At 38.9% G+C, this 20,409-nt stretch overlaps 1 protein-coding gene across 3 annotated transcripts in view; it reads left to right on the forward strand.

Moving 5' to 3' along the window:
- ESYT2 (extended synaptotagmin 2) overlaps nucleotides 1-20,409 on the forward strand; it is a 67,279-nt gene that overhangs the window by 13,132 nt on the left and 33,738 nt on the right. For all 3 annotated transcript variants that reach the window (XM_042888536.1, XM_042888537.1, XM_042888538.1), the window contains exons 2-6: nucleotides 11,436-11,477; nucleotides 12,198-12,332; nucleotides 13,474-13,550; nucleotides 17,094-17,166; nucleotides 18,031-18,120. In XM_042888536.1, coding sequence (XP_042744470.1) covers nucleotides 11,436-11,477; nucleotides 12,198-12,332; nucleotides 13,474-13,550; nucleotides 17,094-17,166; nucleotides 18,031-18,120 — 417 coding nt within the window. The remainder of the gene's footprint in view (nucleotides 1-11,435; nucleotides 11,478-12,197; nucleotides 12,333-13,473; nucleotides 13,551-17,093; nucleotides 17,167-18,030; nucleotides 18,121-20,409) is intronic.

The raw sequence follows: 20,409 nt of genomic DNA on the forward strand, positions 1-20,409 counted from the left end.
GTATAAAGGAGAAATGAATTTAGACTGTAGTGATAGACAGGGGTAAAGAATATTCAAGAGGTTCGTGAATGTTTGGGTCTTCAACAGTGACTTCAGTGCAGGTGATAACCAGTAATACGAGGTCACAGCTCTGTGCTGCGTTACGTAAGCACAAATGTGTCCAACTTCTTTTTTCCCCTCCATCCTTTCCATTGCTGCCTCTCCCTCCTGTCTATCAGGTGCCCAGCTATTCCAACTGATGTTGGAACATTCCCCCTCTGCATTCAAGAAGCACACACAGTTTGTCACCTCCTTGTGTCCTAACCATCATGTGTTTGAAGAGCAGTGGCTGCCTTTATATGAGGGCTAGTTTTGGTTCTGGGCAAAGATGTTCATGTAAGCACCAGCTGGGCAGAAGCAGTGGCTGTGTATACAGGGATGTCTTGGTGGTTCATGTTTCCAGGTGGTTTATGCTTGCTACCTAAAAGTAATTCATTGTTGCTCTTGAAAATCCTTGCAACATACTCAAGGTGTTTCTGTCACTTGGGATCCCACTGAAGGACTGGTTTTCTAACTGCTTATGTAAGAAGTCCAGGATATTCTCACAAAAATGTTGGTCTTCCTCTCTAAATATCTGCAAATAAAATAAGCATAGTGAGCTTATATTAAAGCTAGAGAAATTAAAATGAAGCATCCTTCAAGAAATATATTGCTCACGTTAAACAACCCAAACAACAGGTGGAGGCATATTGTTTAGTTTCCACTATTGTTTTAAAAATAGCTGAGCTTAGAAAGAATAGTTGTATCTGTAGTGTTTTGTGATCAGTTTCTTTCATGGTTCTTTTTATGATGTAAGAACTCATAACAGACACTGAAGAACGTTTTGATGCAGACTGAAATGATACAGCTGTAGTTAGATGTTGATTTCTGAACTCCAAACTCAAAGCAGTATTTTTTTTCCACCTTGGTTTTGTTGGTTTACAAAGACTTGAAAGGAGAGTCAAGTGACCGAAGTGTGCTGTTGCTGTGTGCACAAGTCAAAGGGTCAACAGAGCAGTAAGTATCTAGGAATGTTTCGACTGTACTATTGCAACATGTGGTAATGCCTTGGAGAAAAGGTTCGCTTGTCTTCTTCAGTCCTGCATGGGGAGCCCTGTCTTTGTTTTTGCTGAGTGTGGAGTAGATGATATTGCAGACTCAGCGCCTGCCCAGCACTGTTCATCTGGTTTTGGAGGATCGTAGACCCTGTAGTGCTTTGGAGGGTGTTTTGCTGTTCGATTCATTTTGTGAATAAAATTATTGAAGATTTCAAGAAGCATTACTCACAGTTTCTCACTTACATAAAACTTTTTTGTCCTACTTACTCATTATGCAGTGTATAACTGCAGTTCTTGTAAGTATTGAATTCTGTTCATTTCAGATTTTATCTCATGAATATCAGTGTCAAAGCTAAGTGTTGGTGCAGGGCTGTCAGGCTGTTTTTAGTTGTATACGTACAAGTGCTATATCTGCACTCTGTGGCCACTTTGCCCATGCTGAAGGGTTCTTCCTAACATAGTTTTTGTGGTATTTTCATGTTATTATCAGTGTAGCATTATAAGTGTGCTGGAATATAAAGTTGCCACAAGTCCTGAGCCTGTTGAATTCATAGTTCAGCAGCTACTTTACTGGAACCAGGATTTTACCTATTTTTCTAATGCCAGAGTAATGAAATGCTGCATTTACATGTGAAAACCCTACTGCTTCCGAACTTTGTACAGTGTTTTTCTGATGGTATCTGAGGCTGACAGAAAGCATGGATCTTGTGGCAGATTTGCAGCTTGCTGGATATTACTGTGCAGTTCAGTGGCTTAAGCATGCGTGTTTTCAGCAGTGGATGTTGGTGTTTTTTTTTTTTTTTAAGTGGTATCCCTTCAGGTCTAATTTAAGCACACTTGCTGTACTTATTATAAAATGGTGTTAAGCTCAGTCACGGGGCAGTTATTCGAGTTGAAAGGTAGGCTATTGAAACAGATCTGCAATTTGGATGAATAGAGGAATGACGAGCTGTAGGCAGGACTGGAAACATACTTTTAAGATCTCCTCAATATATAACGAAAACACTTTTCTATTTCAAAGCCAATGGATATGCCTGCAGTAAATAAAGATACATAAGAATGAAGCTAACAGTTAATTAAGTTGGGTGGCAGGGTGAGTATTGGTTCCACTTTGTAGTTCAAACACATGATGTAGCATACCTAAGTATAGAAACTTGGTCTAGCAGAGTGCTTCAGTCTTTCCTTAGCAACCCACGCTACCAAAAACACACCAGAGCTGTCCTTCCTGCTCTGTTCTGAGTAATGGCAGCAAACTCCATGGTTTAAAGGTGGAGTTTATAAACAGAAATAGCATAATGATGCCTGCAGCGGGTTAGAATTCAATGGTCAGTGTCTCCCAGTTCTGCATTTCTTTGGTTTCCTGTTCTCAGCATGATCCTGCTTGAGGGTTACAGTCAGTTTTTGGAGAAACTGCAAGTATGTTCAGGGAAGGATGACTTCATGGTACTGCTTGCTTTCTTTCCTTAAGCCTCAGATGTAGTTGCAGATGTTGATTTCTGAACTCCAAAGGCAGGGCCTTTGATCTCACCTAGTGCAAGACTTGGTAAGTGGTGCCAAAGAAGTGTGTTTTGTATTCTGAGTATCTTTGGTAAACAACTAACAGCAAGTATTTAGTGTACTATGCTGAGATGTGGTCCCTTCGTGGGGGGAGAGGGCAGGCAAAATCCTTTCAGAGGAAGCAAGTGTTAGAAATCTTGCTGCAGACCTGATCATTAAAAACACTGAGTTTTATGTAAGAACCAGCCCAGAAATGCACGAGTGGCACTTGGTTTGTGTGTGTCTGTGTTTTTTCATAAGCAGGTCTGCTTGGACTTCCCAGTACTCAGTATCTGTTCAGGCAAGCTTCTTGTACTTCTGGATGAAGTGCTGGTGTTGCGGGTGAACATGTTGTAACTGATCTGTAGATGGGTGGTGTCCTTAAGAAGACAAGAAACAAACATGGACAGTTTCAGAGAACTCTTGTGCATGTCAAATAAAGTGCTTGAATGGAAAAACAAGAAAGAGATGCTTTGTGCCACACAGTATTTTATGCTGTTGGTTAACCGGAGCTTTTCTCCTCACCATTTGTCATCACAGTTTGAACTGAGACCCAAATAAAACATTGTGGTTGTGGGGTGTTGGTTTTTTGTTTTTGTTTTTCATTTATTTTCTTGTTAGTCTGTTTTGCCTTCTGTCAGTCTTTCAGTATGGTTTTAGAGTTTATCACTGAATATTTACAGGTTCAACAAAACTGCCATGCATTGCATGTGTCCTGTATACTTCTGGGATTTTACATAGTAAGCTGCTGGTTTTTCAGCTAGAAATAACACAGGCAGATTTTAAGATGTCAAACCTTCTAAGATTTTTGATTGTTTTAAAAAAATCATTTAATGTGAAGAATAAAATCTGGTAGATAGTACTGTGTGCAATACAGTATGTACAGATTTTGCTGCACTTAGAAGTTAATCAGGCGAAAGAGTGTAAGAACTATATAATGACTGTGTTCTGTATTCGTGTCTGGCTTCTAAGGATGCTATTAACCCAGCTTGAATTTGCATGCAATGTTACTGGTTTTGAGGTGAGCAAACTGCAGACTTGTGTTTGAGAACATTAAAACAGCAACAGGGAGAACTTCTATTTTTATGACAAAATCTTTAACTTCTTAGTACAGATAGAAGCAGTATGAACTGTGGGCAATTTGACACAAAAGCCAGCACTTGTTTTCATAGCTGCAGACAACTCATGGAATCAGAATGGCTTGGGTTGTAGGTGACATTGAAGAGCATAGAGTCACAGAACATCCTGAGTTGGAAGAGACCCACTAAGTTAATAGAGTCATAGAATGGCTTGAGTTGGAAGGGATCTCTACAGATCATCCAGTTTCAACCCCCCACCATGGTCATGATTGCCACCAACCAGATCAGGCTACCCAAGTCCCCATCCAGCCTTGCATTCAGCAACTCCAGGAGTGGGTCATCAGGCCATGAAAAAGTCAATTTCCATCTTGTTTATAAGCTCCTTTTAAATATTGAAGGGCCTCAATGGGGCGTCTCTGGAGCCTTCTGTTCTCTCTGGGCTGACCAAGCCCAGCTTCTTTAACCTTTCTTCATGGGAAGGGTGTTCCAGCCCTGGATACAGTTGGCCTTCTGGGCTGCATGGGCACACATCTGGCTCATGTTCTCATCAACCAGTACTCTCGAGTCTTTCTCCTCGGAGCTTGTCTCAATCCATTCTCTGTCCAGATGATGTTTGTGTTTGGGATTGCTCCAGACAAAGTGCAGAACCTTGCACTTGGCCTTGCTGCTCATGGCCCCATCTCTCAAACCCATCCAGGTCCCTTGGGATGACATCCCTTCCTTCCCCTGTGTCAACTGTGACAAACAGCTTGGTGTCTTCAGCCGGCTTTCTGAGAGTGCTGTCAATCCTGATGTCCTTGTCACCAGCAAAGATACTAAACAATACTGGTCCAGTACAGACCCCTGAGGAACAGCACTTGTCACCAGTCACTACCTGAACATTGCTGTGGATCACAACACTTAGAATGTGGCCATCTAGGCCATTCCTTATCCACTGAGCGGTACATCTGTCACATCCATGTCTCTCAGGTTTAGAGACAAGGATGTGGTGTAGGACAGTGAGAGGTGCTTTGCACAAGTCCATTCAAAGGATAGTAAGTTGTGCTGCCTCACTGGTTGTATAAGCTAGTTTGAAAGTTTGTGTTTAGCAATCCAGAGAGGAAATTTTTCTTCTGTTGATCATGAAGACAGCAAAACACTCTGGCATGCAGTACGATCCTTGGGAACATGCCTGGATTCTCAAGAGAATTGGAAAGGAATTTGTCATCTATGCTTAAAAATACAAATATAAAATATGATATTTTTAAAAATGTGACATTAAAAATAAGGTGTCAATGCCTTATAAAACTTAGATAACCCGAAAGCTAAAATTTCAAGGTAATTAAGACTGCTAGGGTAAAGAGGAAAATGACTGAAATGACTTTTGAGAATAACAAGAGATTAAGTGAGCAGCATGTCAAAAAGTAGCATTTTTCAAGTAGCAAAATTCAATGAGAGTCCTGATAAGTTTGGTTCATGCTGTACCTTTCAGCAGTCCGACCATTTAAAATCTGAGTCTGCTTTCAGTGGCAATTGTGGGAACCTGGAGACATGGTAGCATGGGCTATGAGGAGATGTCTGACTTCGTGAATTCTGGTTAAGTTAGATGTCTGTCACCTGCTGTGACAACAAGTCTTTGAGCATAAATCCACTTGATCATTTTCACGTGTCATGTTGATCAGTCCTTCATTTATCTATTGTCTTAACTCTACTTGTTCTGCCTTTCCTTGGACATGGGCGATTAAATACAATTGCTGTGAGCGCTCACTGAAGGTGAGACAGAGGGCACTGTGCTGTCTTAACAGTTAGCAGGTAGCAAGTTCACCTGGCTCTTTTGGGTAATAAGTGGTAAACCTGAAACTAATCACCTCTCTTTAAGAAGCGCTCAACTTCACTTCTGTTCCAACTGGCAATTTAGAAGAAAGGTAAATCTTTTGTTTCAGTTGAAGAAGGCCTTGAAATGTTTTTGTTGGGAATCTTTCACTTCACATGAACTTGGGGGTTGCTTTCAGTGAGTCCTTATCCTTGGTGATTTCTGAATAAAGGATATGAAATCAACCAGTATAATCAAAGGGCTGCCAGCTGGATGCCTTGTTAGATCTGTGAACATTGGGGTTGTTTTCATCCGTGCATTTCTACTTTATCTAGTGATTTCATTAGTCCTTTTAAATTTAAACCCTCCTATATGAAGTGTGAAAGAATTTTTATTCTCGAAGAGATATTTAAAATACAAAATCTGGCCATCAAGCTGGGAAGTGTAACTTAATTTCCTCAGTCTGTTTCTGTTGTGATAATCTTTTTTTTTTCTTTTAGGGAAAGACAAAAACAAAATAAATCTTTTTACTTGGTGAAGTTTCTGATTTTGTATTTCCTGTTCTTGGTAACTTGTTTTGAGATCAGAAACCTGCATTAAGCTCTGGGAAAAAACAGAGGAGCAAAAAATATGTTATGGCAAGGGGTATATATTTGTGTTGTTCTTCATGGGGTTAAGGTCCAATGTTTCTGGAAGCGAGCGGTGCTCAGTGAACTTCTGGGCTGACCAGCATTCCTCGAGATGGGATTGCAAAGGCTGAGTGTCAGGCTAGAAGAAGGGTTTCCCAGCTCCACTGCTTGCAGACTACTGTTCTGTCCTTCTTCCAGAGCAGCTGCTTATAATGCTTATCCCAGAGGATTTTATGGCAAGCTGCTGCTAAAATAGGTTTCTGGATAACTTCATTCTGCAGTGTACTTGCACTGTCTCTCTTTGCACTAACATGCAAAAATAGCAGCACTTAAGCAAATTTTATGTAGGTTTTGTACTGATGAGTCAAATTGCTGAAAAGTACTGCAGTTCTCAACAAGCCTCACTGCCTGTGTGAGTGAAGCATATTTAGTAGGTACTGAAGTGAAAGGCATGCATGGAGAAAACTGAACTTGTGCTTTGCTGCCTCAGCATCCTTCAGCTGAGTGGTCCTGGGTTGCTCTGTCAGTCACATCAGAGCAGTATTTCAGGGAGGATTTTCCTTTGCAAATACACTGTTGTTTTGTGTTGCCAAAGGCAGTGTTTCCTGTAGCAGCCAGGTGGAATGTCCAAATGAGAGCACACTAGTGGTGCTGCAGTGTTGCAGTGGGGATGGAGTGAGTGAGGGATCCACAGCCGCCACGACTTGAAGGCCCTTCTGGGTCACTTTCCCAATTACAGTCTCATATGCAGTCTGATATGGCCTCTTCTCCCAGGCAACAAAAAGAAACCTGAGGAAGTGGCCGTAAGTTGTACCAGAGGAGGTTTAGATTGGACATAAGGAAGAACTTTTTCTCTCAGAGTGATCAGGCACTGGAATGGCTGCCCAGGGAGGTGGTGGAGTCGCTGTCCCTGGCAGCGTTCAAGAGGCGTCTGGATGAGGAGCTACGAGGTCTGGCTTAGTGGCTTGTGGTAGCAGGGGTGATGGGAGGACGGTTGGACTAGATGATCTTGCAGGTTGTTTCCAACCTTGTGATTCTATGCACATTTTGTGTAACTTCTTAAAAAAAATACTGATTAAAATGGCATTCTTATGTTACTTAAAAGAGAAATGTAGATACTTCTATGATCATTGATAAGAGATGCTTGCAGCATTTAGAAAAGCATTAAATATTTTCAACTCAATTTCATGTTTTAATGCTAGCATGGCAGAAAGTTTGAGTTGTGTGATCTGCCTCTGTACTTTGTCTTAGATTAAATTCAGCAGTGTGTGTAGGTGGGTTGACTGTCACAACAGTGCTGCAACCATTTGCAGCATTTTGTGAAGACCTGCACTGTGCTACCTTTGCCTGGTTTTACGGAAGAATACCCTGTGCACTGCTGCCTTGTCTTCCAGGTATAATGCTGTAATGTGTTAGGAAGTTCCCTTTATGAAATACCAGGATATTTATCTCATGTGTAAGCTGTTTTGAACTGCCTGGTATGGCATGAGGAAGAAGAGAATAACAGAAGTAACAGAGGGCTACAACAAAATACAACTTTCTCAACTATTCAGAGTATCTACTTTTCAATACTTGAGGTATATTCCTTTTGTATAGAAGCTTTCATGTGTTAGTATTTAGACATGGATGTGCTGAAAAGCTGCTTGTTTCAGTCTTCCTACAAGCGCAAATCTGCTCTGTGTTTAGTTGTAGTGTTGCTGACAGAATTCCTTCTTTCACCTCAATTCCTGCCCTGGCTCTGAGCTTATGGGACAGTGAGGAATATGGCAGACATCCCTCTGGGAAATGTGTGCTGAGCAGACGTCTGCTGTGCCTCGTGGCAGCTTGTGGGGTTGATAGCGGAGCTCACGTGGGGCAGCCTGTGCTGTGCTGCAGGAACATTTGGTGTGACACCAACTATGTGTGTCTAATGCTGCTCTGTCTCATAGGTGCAGATCTGACTCAAAGGGCATGGAATTCTTTTTTTTTTTTTTTTTAAATGGTTTATTTTGTTTTCCGATGTGTTTTCCAAGCATTCAAATGCCTCACATTCCAGTTTATAAATAAATGCAGTCCTTAACCTTGCATGCCATTACAACTGCTTCTTCCATTAAGATAGGTTTCCATTTTTTCTGCTACTTCTAGTTTAGTTTTTACAGTGATCAGAGAGCCATAGCAGTTGCTTCGAAGGCCCTTCCCCACCTGTATCTCTCTGATTTATATTGGGGTGGTTTCTTCTCCCTTTGATTTTAGATGTTTGACTTATTTATTTGTTTATCTATTTTTGTTCACAGCCAATTACCATCAAACCCTGTGCTGCTTATCCTATGTAGCTTTTAGTTTCAGGACATGGTTAGTCTCACTGATTTACATAGGTCTTTCCAGTTGCAGTTCTGTGGAGTACCCTGTGGGCTGTAATAGTATGTATGACAAAGCTGATTTTCCATACTTGGCCTCCTTCTGGATCTTACAGATGTTTTTGGATTTGAAGACATTCCCTGTGCAATGCATGCACAGTGATGCTCAGTAGAATTGTGTCAGGGTCCTTGTCTAGTTCTCATACAGCAAACTGTATTTATAACACTGAATACGGATTTTGCTTTGCACAGGCTAATAATTTTACTACGTTTAAGACTGCAAGCATAGAATCCGTGCCAAAGTATGCTGAACGGAAGCAAATCAGATTGCTGGAAAATAATGGAAACAGCAGTTGTTTGTTAATTTAGGCAACAAATGGCTGAAGTTAATTGCAGTGTTTTTGAGGAACCCTAATTATTAACTGTTTCAGCTTCTGTTTCAGGAATACTGAATCCCGCAGTTCTGCAACAGTAATTGCAGTTGTTTCTACCTTGTGATTCAGAAGATACAGGAGCTAGGATATTTCTGTCATTGACAGAGTTAAGAAATTGCCAGAATAACACCAGAGCTGAATTATTGGAAGGGAAGGTGGAGGCAGGCAGTGGAAGGGGGGGGGGGGGGGGGGGCTGCTTCCAGCTCACTCTTGTTTTCATTTAGTATAAATTTACTTACAGACAATTACTTCTCATTAGAAAAGAGTGGCTTGTGTTTGAGCAGCAGCCTTTTCACATTGGGTGGAGCAGAAGAAAACTGGGGCTGACTCCTCTGTGTGAATGAGGGAGTCATCCACCTGCTTCTGGAGAGAGAAGGAAATTGCTGCCTGGAATACACAGCATCAAGCCATCAGCCATCTTCAGCTCTCTCACCGAAAATGCCTGTCTTGCTGACTGGACACACACAAAAGTGCAGTGCTGCTAAACTGAGCTTCAATCCTACCGTATTACACTCTTAATACTGGGATTCCTTTTCTTCATTTTTTTAATGATTTTTTTTCTAGTCGTTTTGACTTAAAATGGCAACAAATTTAAGCAAATTAATCTGACAGTTATAATTCAAGGGATCGCTTAATTTTAGTGTTTCATTTTTCCCCACACCACCTAAGGTTTCAGGCTAAGTTTAAATCGTTTTTTATGCTGTACTTCTGGGTGGCTTGAAGCACCTTGGTTGTGCTTCTGCTCATCCCTACTCAGGATGCTCTCCTTCCACTGGTCATGCATGGAGAAGTTGTAGACTGATTGCAGTACCCTTTTAGGTTTTGATGTTAGCTGGACACACGTGCTTTTATTAATACACAGGGATTTTTGTTTGTAGTTTTAACTTTCCAAACCAAGCAGAAGGGATGGGTGTCTAATCAGGGAGACCTTTGGGGAATAACAGGAAAGCAATTCAGTTATAGTTATTTATATTGAAATTATATTGAGAATGTGGGTCATATTGTGACTGTATAGCAAAGTTTGCAGTGACTAGTCAAGTTTCTTGAAGATTTTCATCTGGAGCAACAAATAATTAAGCAGTCAGTACAGATGGAAGGAACCAGCCGTACATTAAATAATATGGCCTCAGGCAGGTGTCTTTTAAACGTATGACAAATTATTTTTACTGTAGTCTAAAATGGAATTCTTACCTGTAATCCTTAAGGGAAAATAGAAGGGAGAAAAAAGAACAACGTGGTGGGTTATTTTGGTTAATTTCATCTATGTATTTATTTAGAAAAACAGTTCTGTTACTAAAAAAAAAAAAGCTTTTCTTACAGTCAGAAGCAGATGCTCCCGATGATCCTGATCAACCATTTGTAGTGGTTTTGCTGGATCTGTGAGACAGTTGTAAAAAATTGTATGGAAAAATAACTGACTACATTGATTGCACTTCAGGGAGCAACCCTGAGAAATTTGGTGCTGCTCAGGAGATAACTTGAGTATCCTTGAGAATATGGTTATGCTGATTGTTAGTGCAAAAATACAATAACGATTAAACTTAAAAAGGGTCATTAAAGGGGCTTTGAAATTCAAATTGTTGAAAATGCAGTTTAAAAAGTGTGCCTCTCACTGTTTATGTATATAATGGGTTATTAGAGAAAATAACTAGTCACATTGCTGTGTAAAGCCTGTTACACTATGTGACAGTCTGTTCTGCTCTGAAGAGATTAAGACTTTGCAATTCATTTGAGACATTGCTTTACAAAAGTCAGCAGATGCAGGTCACGGATTTTTAGTGTGTTCAGAGGCTCTTCATGTTTCAGTGGTGTGACCTGCATCCTGTCATTGAAGTTGGTCACAACATTAGAAAAACAAACTTTGTTTCTGCTGAACTGCACTTTTTTACCTGTCTTGTTTGCGTGGAAGAGACAAGGTTACTAACCAGGCTTTACTTCTGGAAAGCTGCTTCAATTTGTTGTTTTCCTGTAGTGATGAGCACTTTCCATCCAGCTATATACCATCACTCCTCTGTCTCTCACCGAATTCTGCAGCTGTCTAAGAATGGGAATTATTAAAAATAGCTTCTGAAGAGCTGTTGGGAGAACTGAAATCCATGTATTTGAGATTCAGCTGAATGTAGTAGATATTTCTAATCGTAATTTATTGATATTGCAAAAGACCTGGCACGAATGAAAGGAACAGTTGGAGTCGGAATTCTGGCAGTCGTGTTAAAAGCCTTTGAAACATGAGAGGCAAAGTTAGCTGACATCTTGCACTAGCTGTCAGCTATGCTTATTATTTGTTTTTAGCTTGTTTGTGGTTTTAAAGCAACAGTAAATTCCAGATGTCACTATAAGGTATATGCCTGGGCTTGTATTTGTGCAGTTTGGAAATGAGTTTGTATTTATTTCCTTGAATTCTGATAATCTTATCAAGAACACCAGGTATTTAATGTGTTGTTCACTTGTATATAGTGTTTGTATGGAGACCACTAAGTTTCCTGTTTTATTAATAACTGGATATGATCAATTAATGCATATTTTATATTTTTTATTTGTTTTTCTTTTTAGGTCCATTTTCCAGATACAGAAAGAGCAGAATGGCTCAACAAGGTGAGGGCAGCAATTAGCACTGCTTCCCAAAAAATCCAAGGAGGAAGGGAATTCAAGATCTAAAAGACAGCAGGGAAGAATCTGGGAATAGGATGGTTTTGGCTTTCTGTGCTCTTTTTACAAGTTCCTAGTTGCTGATCCAGTCAGTCGTGAGACAGAGCTGTGATAGATTACATCTGTTTTCACAAGGTTGAGATTGTGCGTGATTTTTGGAGAGTGACATTAGGTGGCATTAGAATAATGACAGCTATAATTGTGTGGAAGTCATCACAGCTGTAAACACAGTTTTTTATGTTCTACTTTTCTGGGATGCTTTCCAGTTGCTGTAAGTTCCTGACCTACAATCTAAAAATAAATCAATTTTGCAGTTTTGATTTGTGTTTGTAATAATAATGTGAGATACTGATCTGTGTAGCTTGGATTTATTTAAGTGCGTTTCATTCAAAGATCAAAGAAGAACACGAGTTCATTAGAAAATAGTAAATAAAGTGCATGTGCTTAACATTGAGCATGTGCAGGCTGCGTGTGAATACGTGTGATAAAAGAAGAAATTGCTTAATATCATTTTTTTCCTTCTTATGTCTGTAATGAACTGTCTACAAAATGGACATGTTCAAAACATTGTACAGTATTTCTTAATATCTGCCTTCAAAAATACTTTTAGTTATTTCTGAAGCTGTTTTATAAGTAAGTTTCTTTTTATTTTTCTCTTTTTCTTAGACTGTAAAACAAATGTGGCCTTTTATTTGCCAATTTATTGAGAAACTCTTTCGGGAGACCATAGAACCAGCAGTAAGAGGAGCAAACAACCACCTCAGTACCTTCAGTTTCACGAAGATTGATATTGGTCATCAGGTCAGTTTCTGGTCAAATCTTTTTAAGAGGCTCTGCCTTAAGTACTGTTTTCATGTATCCTGTTTAAATCTGAATAGTTTTTGGTGCTTGATGAGCCTGATTCTGATTTCTGGTGTAACGTTAAAATAAAAATGTAGCTTTTTTTTATCAGGGTTCAGATTTCATGGTGTTTTTTTTTGTTGTTTAATTATTACTTTCCTGCTATCTCTACTGCAGAAGACTGACTGAGAGCAGGGTGAAGTCTCAAAGTATAGCAGCATCTAGTTATGTGAAGAGCACATAGCAACACGATCTTAATACTGTTCATGTAATGCTTTAGATTAAATGAGCAGGGAACATTATCCTTTTCTTATCAGATGTTCCAAGTGCAATTATCTTGTTTTGTAACAGATGTACTTGACAGCATGTAATGTATGGAGTCCAGTGACAAGGCTTCTGGCTCAGCTTTTCACACTACTGTGTGTTACAGTTTCAGGGAACAGATAGATGTTCACCTGCTATTCAATCCCATGAAGAAGGGATCATAGTATATAACTCATGTGCCTGCAGGAGAGCCTGTTTGACCAGTCCAAGCTAAGAATAAGTTAGCACTAATTGCAATAAGTTGGGCACTACTTATTCTTACCTGCTTCAACCAATATTTTTATTTTTTGAGAAGATGAAAAGCACACGAAGGGCTGTACCTGTTGTGTTCTGTGTGTGTGTGTGTATGGAGTTAGTGAATTATTGTTTTTTCTGACTAAATTATTCTAAGGAAAAGTAATTTTAATTGTAGTTCTGCCTGGACAAGAAAGTGGCACAATACTGTGACAGCGTAAGATGTGTCTAGTACAAAGAAATCAGATGTTTACTAGAGAAGTTGAAGGTAGAGGTTTGGTATAAAGCCTCTAGTAAACATTGAACTAGTAAGCATTGAAATCTAGTGGTCTAAACCAAGAGTAATTGCCTGAAGAGTTGTGATTGAATGTCTTCAGCTAAACTGATAGAATTACTTCACACCTTTGATAGTGCTTATAGTAAATGTCTAACTTGGTATCTTCACACATAATTAGGTATATATGCACCTTTATTTCTAACTTCAGAGTTTAATATTGCATATATCAGTAAGAAGATTCAGCTTCAGTTTTCTTCTTTTTTTCAGCCTCTGAGGATAAATGGTGTAAAAGTGTACACTGAAAATGTGGACAAAAGGCAGATCATTTTGGATCTTCAGATCAGGTGATCTTTATTCTCATATTGCAGCAGTGCCTGTGCTTTAGAATATGTCTTGTTTATTTAAGTGGGCAGTTATGTTGGGGTGGAATGAGAAGAATTGCTTTGGTACACAAATGTTGTTACTTGTGATTGCAAGTGAATGGAGGAAGGAACTGCATGCTGTAAATGGCATTTAAATGAGGCAAATAGTATATCAACTATCTGTATGACTGCATCATTAAATTTACATTGGTTAACTAAAAAAAAAGATTTCCAAATCTAAAGCATGATGTATGAGTTACTGCCTTTATTTTTCTAATTCATTACAACTTTGCCAAAGGATTTGGTCTGTATGACTTGTCTTTTCTCAATTTCTTAGATTCTTTATAAACACAATATTAGATAATGATTGCTGCTTTAGTAACTTGTGGTCATGCCTCCAACTGTAGTAAATCTATGTATTATATAATGGCAATTGCTTCAGGTTTCTTTGCCCTTTCATATAGGTTTATAAATAGACCTACTCTGTGCTTTCCAAAGACTTTCCTCAACAGTGTCTGCAGTTACAGGGTTTTTTGAAAGCCTGCTCAGTGAACCCAGCAACATTTCTGTAGTTAACAGTCGTAGATAAGTATTATGGTGACTATTTTGCCTGTTTGTACCTTGTGGAAAGGCTGATTTGTCAGTCCGTTGTAATCCTGCAGAAAGCAGCCTTCTGCATTTCTTGCTGCTTCCTCAATAGTAACTGAAAAGATAATTAGGCATCTCAGCCTCTGTTTTTCAAAGTCAGCTCCAAACTTTAAACTTGATTGTTTTTAATTTTGAAATATTTTTCTAAATTTCTGCTGTGTTTAAGACTATATAGGCTCCTTTGTCTAAGGTGGGCTCCAGAGGGTTAAGATCTAAATCGGTTACTGCATCCTGAGCTGCAGTTCTGGGAGGTTGATTACCTCTGTGAGCAAGGGCCAAAAAAATTCCAGGAATGTCTTATTTCCTAGACTTCAGTGAAATCTCCAGCCATATGTTACATGGCATGACGTTGGAACCTAGTTAGAAAAGTGATAACAGCTGGAGAAGAATTCAGTCTAACAGGCTGAAATAAATTCCTTGAAGTTGTTTAAATAACAAGCCTAACAGCCTGACATTGCTACCAACAGCATTGTCTTTCAGGCAGAAAACAGAAATTGAACTATGGGGTAACTATCATAGCTTCTAGCAATTGAGGCTAGAATGGAGAATTTTGCTACTGCTACTGGCAGTAGACAAAAATAAAAATTGGTTTAGTAGACCTTTTAAAATAATGAGAGTAGTTCAGAATACAGAATTACAGATCACTGTAATCTGGGAAATGTGTTTATGCTATTCTTAAGGCTTTTTCCTCTGGCTATTTCCTACTGGCTACAGTGATCACATAAAGTGTACTGGGCTTCTGATCTGATTCAGTACAGCTATTCTTGTATTCACACAAGTCTGTCCTCATTAAACTGTAATCTATCCCTGTGGTCTGTACATTATGGGAGCCATAATCTTACTGGGGTACTATGATCTGAATGTATAGAACTTGCTGAGTAAATGAGTCTTCAAGTTGTATGTTAATGTTGCTGTGGAGTTCTATGCTGCTTTGACTGTTGACAGACCCAGATGAATATCTTAATGGATACAGCCGTGTTTAACTTTATTGTAAGGTTGAAAGTTTTTGACATTGCATCCTTAAAGGCAGTTCATTTCTTACTCCGATTACTAATCATTTTATTGTGGATTGTCAAATGAATATATTGTTTCCCAGTCATCATTACACAAATAACTCTGTTACACAGTGCCAAGACTGAAGTTTCAATTGCAGGTTTGAGTTGGCCTTTCTGTAATACTGTTACATGAATTTATAACATATGCTTATAGAGTTGGCTGTGTGTGTATGTGTGTGAGTGTGTGTATAAATAGCTGGCTAGTTAGATACAGATATAAAAAGAAATTACATCGTTTAAAATTGTGTATTAAAAATTATATACCTATTTTTAAACTGCATTCTTTCCAGACAAAGCAATGGTCATCTTCCTAAACCCATTGTGTTGTTTTCTTCCAGTGCCCCAAACTTGTCATTTTGAGTAGTCTGAAATAAATTCCAACGTTGGGCATTACAAGAATGTTTTGCTGCTCTTGTGCTTTTCTTTTTTACTGTATTTGTTTGAAATCAGATAGCATCATCACACACACAGCACAGTAAACTGCAGATGATCTGAATAACAGATATGAATGCAGCCACTCTCACCTTCATTCTCTTGATTCTGCCTTGTGAGTGGTTCCGTTTTCTTCATAATTTCCCAGAAATAATTTCTCTGTAATAAGATCAAACTTCTAAAAATGGCTGAACAGTTTTTGCTATACAGCTTAGGTCTTTTGGAAGTTAATATAATTCTGCACCTAGAATACCCTAAGTGACAATCTTGTATTGGTAGCTCCATCTTACTGCCATTAATGTTTGCCAGAAAGGAAATGATTTCAAACTTGGAGCTATATTTCAGCAAAGCTATTTGACATATGAAGAGCCACCAACATCCAAGCCAATTTATAACCTCTGCTTACATTATCTAAAAAGAACCCAGATGTTTCTGCTGGTAGGTTATAAGATGAAAGTATCTGTTAACCAATTCACATTTCAGGATTGAAGTGCATCAGTTCTAGAATTTCTCAAGCAAGTGATATTGACTTTGTTTTTAGTATTATGAAACTGTTTGGGCTCCTAAGGATAAGCTTGGAAGAACGGAAAAATACCTTTCTATTTTATCAACAGATATCTGATGTAAAAATAAAAATTCATCTGTCCTTACTGCTTGAATGACTTGAGGAACTAATGGTAGTGCCAGATCATTGTTCTGTGTTTGAATTGAAACTCAAAGGGAACAGAAAGTCTTGCAGTAACTCCAAAAGCAGCAGGAAGAAATTAAACATGCAGAAGCTTTGGTTTTACTGGCCAGCACGTGCAAAATTTTAAGCATTTGGGGTGCTCCCAAAATGAGGTTCAAGAACTCCTCAGGGAAAAACTTAAATTGTTTTTAATGTTATTTTCTAATTTGCTTCTATCCTTCCCCATCAGCAAAGTCTTGTCTCTTTTGGCTTAAGCCTTGCTCAGTGGATCATCCTACTAAGCATGCTCAGTTTATTGAATTTCTAAATATTGTCTGTTTTCACAAGTCTCTGGATAACTCAAAACAGCTTCCATTTGTAGCAAAATAACAACCTCAGCATAGTGCTTCTTTTATTACATTAAAGTGCACCTAGCTCCACATAATGTCATTGAGACTTGTATAACAGCTTTCGTAGAATTCCCAAAATTAATCATGTGTGTTTTGTCTTATGTATGTTTCTGGGGATGATGGCATACATCTCTGTATTAATTTCTTGGTGTTTTGATAATAGTGTTGATGTTATGAGGTGGATAGAATGGCTTGGGCTGGAAGGGACCCCAAGGATCATATAGTTTTGTTGGGTTGTGCAGGACAGAACTAACTCTACTGCAGTTCAATTTACAAAAGTGAAATGTATTCCTTTATTGTTTTTCTTTCTTAGTTTTGTTGGAAATTGTGAAATTGATTTGGAAATCAAGAGATACTTCTGTAGAGCTGGTGTAAAAAGTATACAGGTGAAGTACAATTCTTCTTTATTTTGATATCCAGTTGTCACTGCACTGCAGTTTGTGGATGAAATAGTTTACAAGTTGCCAGAGAGAGCCACTAATTTTGTGATTTTGTTACTTACCTTTTTTTTTTTTTTTTTTTTTTCCAGAATTGAGTAATATTGATATTATGTAAAACTTCAGTAACATGACTGAGCTGAAAAGGGTACTTTGAGATACAGAATTGTTTTAAATCAGTACCATATTCTACGGGAAAAGAGAGAGAATGAAGCTAGTTCAAATGTACATTTGGTGTGTGGGTTCATAAAAGGAATCATTTATCTTAGCTTTAGGTATTACCTAATAATGTAGATCACAGAATAACTAAATTGCAAGGGCTGAAAGGGACCTCAAGCTCATTGAGTCCAACTCCCCTGCTAAAGCAGGTTCCCTACAGTAGGTTGCACAGGTGGGCATCCAGATGGGTCTTGAGTATCTCCATAGAAGGAGACTCCACAGCCTCTCTGGACAGCCTGTACCTCTGCTCCATCACCTTTGTTGTAAAGAAGTTCTTTCACATGTTTGTATGGAACTTCCTGCGTTCAAGCTTTTGGCCATTGCTCCTTATCCTGGCCTCATCTATCAGCCTCTCATCTCCTTTTAGATTAATGAAGTGAATTTGTAAGTCCAAGAATTTAATGCGTATGTACAATTTTATGGATTTGGATGAAGTTTTATACATAAATATAAATATATATATATATAAAATATGTAATTCTTCCAAAATTGGGAACTTTATGAATTAGAACTGTGAGCATTGCCAGTGAATAGATTATATTTAAACTTAAGCTGAATTCAATTCCGTTGTCTTTTTCTGTTTCTCTCTCCCAGATCCATGGTACTATGAGGGTTATCCTGGAACCACTAATTGGAGACATGCCCCTAATTGGAGCACTATCACTTTTTTTCCTTAGGAAACCTGTAAGTAGTATCTTCATTTCTAGTCTCTTCAGGTGATAAACAACTTTAGTCAGTAGATAATGGAACAAGAAATAAGCAGCAAAAGGAACAGAGTTGGGAAATCACTTGGGAAATCACTTTGGTTGAAATTAGTTTCCCGTGGAAATGGTGGAACAAATTTTACTATTAGTAGAAGAAAACAAGATGAATAATAATTACCTTGGAATTATGAAATGTATATGTCAAAGCTGTCCACTTTCCTTACAAGCTTATAGTTAAAAGAAGAGCAATAGGTACCTTCTAGATGGTTTGTAAGAAAACATTGCTGCTGTTTCTCGTGACAGTCTGCTAGGGAGTATGGTCTGTGTTAAAATTCCACTGCATATGTGCAGAATTGTAAAAACTATGAGGATGCTATTAACCACAGGTTAAAGTCAGAGTATGGAGATGATCTGCTCTGATGATTGAAATTTTTAACTTCGATTGTAGGTAGGCAATTTTCATTACATTTACCAGTGACCCAAGTGTGAGAACAGGTATAGTACAGATTGAGATGGAATTGGCATTTTAAATTGTTCGTGACAGTAGCAGAGTGGGAGAAGATGTCATGTAATTCAGTTGGAAGAAGTGCTGGGCTGAAGTTCCTGTCTGGGCAGGAAAAATAGCCAGAGCCTGATCTGCCAGTGTCTTGCTGGTATGAAAATTGCATAGAAAGACTGGAATGTATAAACAAGAGGAGAGCTTGCAAGAAACTTTCAGTTTCAGGGATAGAACTTCAGCAGAGATACTGACCAGTTGGAGGGTACCCAAGGTAGGGAGAAGAGTTCACTATAAAGGACAGGCCAAAAGAATAGAAATTGTTTAGTTTAGAGAAAATCAAGAACGTTCTTGAAAAATGTCAAGAGCTGTTAAAGAAAGCATGTATGTAATGTGTTCTAGTTATATAGGGTAGACAGGATAACAAATTTCAGCAAGGAAGATTCAGGCTGAATAAGGAGAATGAAGGAAAGCATGATTGGTAGCGCTTGGGAGTGACTTTAATAGGCTGCTTAAGAATAATCTGAATTTCTGATGTCTTTTAAGAGCATATTGGACATACATCCATTAGGACTGACATAGGTATAGCTCTTCTAATTGAAACAGTTCTGACCTCCCTCAGCTTTCTGGCAGTGCTTTGCCCAGTGCAGCCCAGGATGCCATTGTGGCAAGGGCACTTTGCTGGTTCATGTTCAACTTTGTGTCTGGGCAGCACAGGTCCTTTTCTGCCAGGCTGCTTTCTACCTGAGTGATCCCCAGTGGTGAGCACGGTGCTGTTCCTCCCCAGGCTCAGGATTTTGTACTGCTACTACCTTGTTGAACTTCATGAGATTCCTGTTAGTTTATTTCTCCAGCCTTTTGAGGTCCCTCTGGGAAGCAGCAAAACCCTCTGGTGTGTCAGCCACTCTCAGTTTTTTGTCATCAGCAAACTTGATGAGGGTATGCTCTGCCCTATCATCCAGATGTTAATGAAGATGTTACACAGGCTTGGACGCAGTATTGATATCTCAGGTACACTACTAGCTAGTTACCAGCTTCTAAATAGACCGTGTCACTGATCACCACCCTCTGGGCTGTCTGTTCAGCCAGTTTTTATCCTCCCACACTGTCTGCCCTTATGTCAACAGCTTGAGTGTGAGGATCTTATGGAAGACAGTGTCAAAGGCCCTGCTGAACTCCAGGAGGACAACGTTCAATGCTTTCCCCTCATCCATCAGGCTGCTCAGTTTGTTGTAGCTTGTCACGTTGGTCAAGCATAACTTTTTCCTTGTGAATCCGTGCTGATTTCTCATGGTCATTTTTTTCTTCAAGTGCTTGGAAATGGGGTCCAGGACTAACTGCTCCATCCATACGACAATCTTGTTTTAGAGAAATAGAAAGGAGTGTGTAATACATGTTATATGCTTGCTGGCTCAAAGTTCCTTTGATGTTTTGTGTGTGAGGCAGTTTCAGTAATTTGAGCTTCAATATTGTTTTTAATAAGCATAGTAAGAGAGCAGGTGGGGGGCGTCATGGAAATTCTTATAACATACAGGCTTTTTTAAAGAAATTAGTTGTTCCTATCTGTTACTCAGAAGTATATTTTGCATTGGAACGTTTATGTCTTGGATATTTTCTAATTACAATATAAAAAGAGTGATGTCAACTCGAGCAGATTCAGATTATGCCTGAATTTATATTACAGATATATGGATTTAGGCACTTTGAAACAATCTCAAATAGATTATGCTAGTTTCCTCATCACCATGACTCTGAAAAGTTGATCTTATTTTC

The sequence above is a fragment of the Lagopus leucura genome, unplaced genomic scaffold (assembly GCF_019238085.1).
Source record: "Lagopus leucura isolate 7727_CA_CO unplaced genomic scaffold, USGS_WTPT01 Super-Scaffold_100157, whole genome shotgun sequence".
Taxonomy (NCBI): domain Eukaryota; kingdom Metazoa; phylum Chordata; class Aves; order Galliformes; family Phasianidae; genus Lagopus; species Lagopus leucura.